At 43.4% G+C, this 4,206-nt stretch overlaps 1 protein-coding gene across 1 annotated transcript; it reads left to right on the plus strand.

Moving 5' to 3' along the window:
• Positions 1-1,389: 1,389 nt before the first annotated feature.
• On the plus strand, positions 1,390-4,162 carry LOC146369395 (protein mono-ADP-ribosyltransferase TIPARP-like). Its single transcript, XM_084910165.1, has 5 exons — positions 1,390-2,211; positions 2,337-2,502; positions 2,614-2,801; positions 2,932-3,201; positions 3,550-4,162. The coding sequence occupies exons 1-5, from the start codon at positions 1,394-1,396 to the stop codon at positions 3,995-3,997; spliced, it is 1,890 nt and encodes a 629-aa protein (XP_084766291.1). The 5' UTR covers positions 1,390-1,393; the 3' UTR covers positions 3,998-4,162.
• The last annotated feature ends 44 nt before the right edge of the window (positions 4,163-4,206 follow it).

Genomic DNA, 4,206 nt, shown 5'->3' on the forward strand with positions numbered 1-4,206 from the left:
AGTTCTCTGGAAATCACCAATTTGATCCAAAATACTACTTTATGGCTGTCAAACTGTTTTCTTTTGTGTTTTTTGTAGATTCAAATAAATAAAATGGAACACAATGTGTGTTTTTTGGAACAGGCTGCTGGTAACAAAGTCCCCAAAGATACAATTTAAAGTTGACCGTGATGAGTACACAAAACACAGGTTTATTCTTTGAGTTAGGTGGCTGTTTAATGCCTGAATGATTCATACGCCAGTATTGTGTGCCTTAACAGGGTGAAGGACTGGACTGAAAATGAGTAAAATGTCCAAAGAAAAACTTTGAAAGAGTTTCAGAAAACCTGTCTTTGAATTAAAAATCACAAAGACAGAATATGCTGGGCTTCAAAATCTGTTTTTATGTAGCAGCTGTTTGTAGTTCTGTTCTGTTTCCTCTCATTTTTAACACCGTTCTCTTTCCCCTTCCTCCGAACTCTACAGCCTGGCGCATTGAAGCTGACCGTCTTTTGTATAAAGAAGGGTTTTAAAGCCATATACATAAAAGCTTCTTTTTTTCCTGCAACTTTGACTCAGCAAAGTTTAGAGGCCTGAGGCGGACTCACGGTTAATGTAAGCCAAACTCGTTAAAAGTCTAATTAGCTAGTCATAGTGCCTTGCTACGGGTGTATGTAGCTAGCAGGTTGAGTCGTGTGTTGTAAAGGCTCACTTAAGTTCTTCAGAGGAGGTTATGTTGTGGAAAGCTGTTTTGCCTTCAGACCTGCCTTTAAATAATTGTTTAACTGGTACTAATGAGTCCAAAGTGTGCCGAGAAAATATCTCCCACATCTTTACATCACCTCCACCTGAGGGTATTGTCTCCATCTTGCCTTGATGTTTTTTATGCCAAATTCTGACTGTACCATCTGAATTCACAACATAAATTCTGGGCAATCTTTTATTGTACACCTTTGGTGAGCCCATGTAAATTGTAGCCTCAGTCTCTCATTTTTAGCTGGATGTGACGCTGTGTGGTCTTCTGCAAGTTTCAGTGTGTTGTGAATTCAAAGATCCTCATGTTTGTTCTTAAAAGTGTTTATTTGTTTGCCTTTCTTACATCAGAAGTTTCAGAAATTCTCAGATTGGCCTGTCTGGCAGTAAACTATGGTTGTTGCTTGAATGCTGCTGTGTGACTGGCTAAGTAGATATTTGTGGGGAGCAGCAGTTGAGTGGGTCTAGGTACTAAAGTGGCTGGAGAAAAGTTTTAAAACTTAACCATCAAATCTCAAAAGCTGGGGAGTTTCATGGCAGTAACTGCTAGTTAAAATTCCTGTTCTCTTCATTTGTAGTGTCTCTATGTCACTATAACCTTGTGTTTGTTCCAGTTTGCAAAAAATAATTGTTAAAATTGTTCTTGGTTAGGAAGTCCAACATGGCTGGAATTTCATGCACAAGGGCAACAAAGAGAAAGGCTGCAGAACCCGTGTCCAGGTCCTCCAAAGTCACCTTTCTGAGCCCGTCTCTCCTCCTCTTGGAAATCCCTGCTGACGCCGACACCAGCCTCCCAGTGTGGAAGGCCATGAGAGCCGAGCAAGCTGACATCACCTGGACCGTCAAGCCCTATGGCCTCAGCATTAATATAACACCTCTGACCTCTAAGAAAGGAAAGCATTCTGCTGCCAGCAAGAGTGAAATCTCTTCCAGCATGGTGCAGACTGCAGGGCTGTCTTCCAGCATCCTGCAACCTCAGATCTGCATTCAGCCCACCACTCAGCAGCATGTTGCATCGCATAGCAGCTCCTGTGTGCTGCTTACCTTCCCCCAAAACACACAGTCTGTGTCACACCCCCCAAGTCCTATTCCAGTCACTTCACTTATTGTCTCCTTGCCGGTCATTATCGCCCAGGCCCAGCATACCAGTCAGCCTACTGCTCCTGCCAACAAAGGGTCCATATCCTCCACCCAAACGCCAAGTGGAACCCCTACCAAGCAAACCACCAAAACCCCATCTAAAGTGCCTGTCTCATTTCACACAAAAGGCTGCTCTACCATCCAAATCTGTGACGACTTCCTCCTTGGTTTGTGTTCTGCAGGGGAGAAGTGTAAGATGCACCACACTCCCTATCCCTTTCACTGGCAGCTGTGGTGTGTTGCCAACCGCCAGTGGGTGGACATTTCTCCTCGCTCTCAGGTCTTGCTGGAGAGGATGTACTGCGACGTCAATAAGGATGCCATTTGCCTCAAAAATGGGTGAGTAACAGGGTAGATCTTTTGCTAAAGTCTGCAAATTAAAAAAAAGAAAAAGATGGGCTTTTTTGAGACAAAAATCACAAAAGTTTGTGGATTCTTTTGTAACTTCAGAACACTTTCTTTAGGAATGCACGCTACACTTTGAAATTTGACTCAATGGAACTGGATGACTCTTCTGTGTATGATGGAGTCAGGCGACTATCTAACACTAACAGTAAGATCAAGAACCCTCATTTTGCCAGCCAATCGAAAATCTACTGGTGGAACATCAGTTGGCAAGAGTACAACACGGTGATCTTCTTTACCTCTTTTTTCTAGTTTCTTTACTCCTTTCTGTCATTTTCAACACATCAAAAGCCCCCACCAGTTTTGTTGTTTTTTAACTGGTTCATTTCTCCATAGAGCGTGTCTGCTACATTGCTAAAAAAGATGAGCGAGAAAGAGTCAGAGTGTTTCGTCAGTGTCGGCTCACAGAAGTACAAGGTGGACTTCACTACCATGACCCAGACCAACGTCGCCACAGGGTTCCAGAGAGGCGTTCGCTGCAGACCCGCCTGCCGCTCTCTGGATTCTATGAAACCTTACTTGCAGTTGGTGTCCTGAGATGTGGTTTTTTTTTTGCATTTGTTTACATTTTCTTTTAAAATCATGAGATTCTGTTCCTTTAAAATGATTTCATGATGTTCTCCCATCCCTTTCCCATTTACTCCCCACACCCAGGACAGGAGTTCTGCCTGACTCAGCGGAACCTGACAGTAATCCTCCTGAGGCCAACTTTAGTGTAGATCCTCTGGACGAGTTCAGTTCCTGGTACCCTCCGGCTTGGTGTTGGGCTTCAGAGCAGGATTACAGTCTAGTGGATGTTCCTACAGGCACTCTGGCCTATAAACGGGTTCAAGAATTCTTCAATGAGAGCATGCCTGAGACAAAGGTGGACGTCATCAGCATCCAGCAGGTCCAGAACCTATTCCACTGGGACAAGTACCAAAGGTCCGGCTAAGTTTGAGTTCAATTTTTAATCATGACTAATACTAAGAAATATTGGAGGGAAATTTGATGTCCTTATTAACTGTTTGGATATTCGGAAAGTTCTTTTTCTAAACTTCATTTATTGGATGAAATACATTTGTAACATGGATAAGCATTGGTTTGGCTAGTAGTAGGATCTGGGCTCGTTTCCTCCTGTTTCCATCCATTGTTTACTTTACTAGACAGTTCTATGGGTTCCTTACAGCGGATTCAAATAATTATTTTGTTGCAAGTTAAAGCGTAAAATATCACAAAATCTTGTTCTTGTTCATGGTGATATGCATGCCACACTTACACAACTCATTACAGGCAAAAGCTATACATGCAGAAGCAGCGTGGAAAGGCCACCGGGAGTTTAGAGCGACATCTCTTCCATGGGACCACCAAAGAGGCCTCAGAGGAGATCTGCACCAGCAACTTTGACCCTCGAGTGGCCGGGGTTAACGGAGTTTCCCACGGTCATGGCACATACTTTGCCACCGCTGCCTCCCACTCCCACATGTTCTCAGCCCAGTTCGGGCCAGATGAAGTTTGCCACATGTTCCTTGCCAAAGTCCTGGTGGGAAAGGTAACTGTGGGTAGGAGCCACTACCGCCGTCCACCTAAGCTCACCTCCAGGAAGAAGCACCATCGTCTGTATGACGCCTGTGTTGACAACGTGAACCTTCCCACCATGTTTGTTGTTTTTGATAGCTGTCAGTGCTACCCCTACTACCTAATCAAATATAAAAACCTACCCAAAGAGATAGACATTTAATGAGGATGAGGACAGGGGCCTCAGCCGCTAATTGTTCAACAGAAATTCTGTTCCAGTTGCAAGAAAACCTAAAGTGTTAACGAATCCAGTATATATTGTTATCAAATGCTCCGTTTAGTTTGATAAAATATGCCATATTCAGTTTGTTTGCAATGAAGTTCTTGACAACAGTGAAGACAGTGTTAAAATGACAACATATTCTGTATCAC

Source organism: Perissodus microlepis, chromosome 17 (assembly GCF_051167445.1).
Source record: "Perissodus microlepis isolate ML-2025 ecotype Zambia chromosome 17, ASM5116744v1, whole genome shotgun sequence".
Classification (NCBI taxonomy): domain Eukaryota; kingdom Metazoa; phylum Chordata; class Actinopteri; order Cichliformes; family Cichlidae; genus Perissodus; species Perissodus microlepis.

Coding starts and splice junctions, on each gene's coding strand:
- LOC146369395 (XM_084910165.1), top strand. CDS start 1,394: ATGGCTGGAATTTCATGCACAAGGGCAACAAAGAGAAAGGCTGCAGAA. Junction 2,212..2,336: donor GCCATTTGCCTCAAAAATGG/GTGAGTAACAGG, acceptor CACTTTCTTTAG/GAATGCACGCTACACTTTGA. Junction 2,802..2,931: donor TCTATGAAACCTTACTTGCA/GTTGGTGTCCTG, acceptor CCCCACACCCAG/GACAGGAGTTCTGCCTGACT.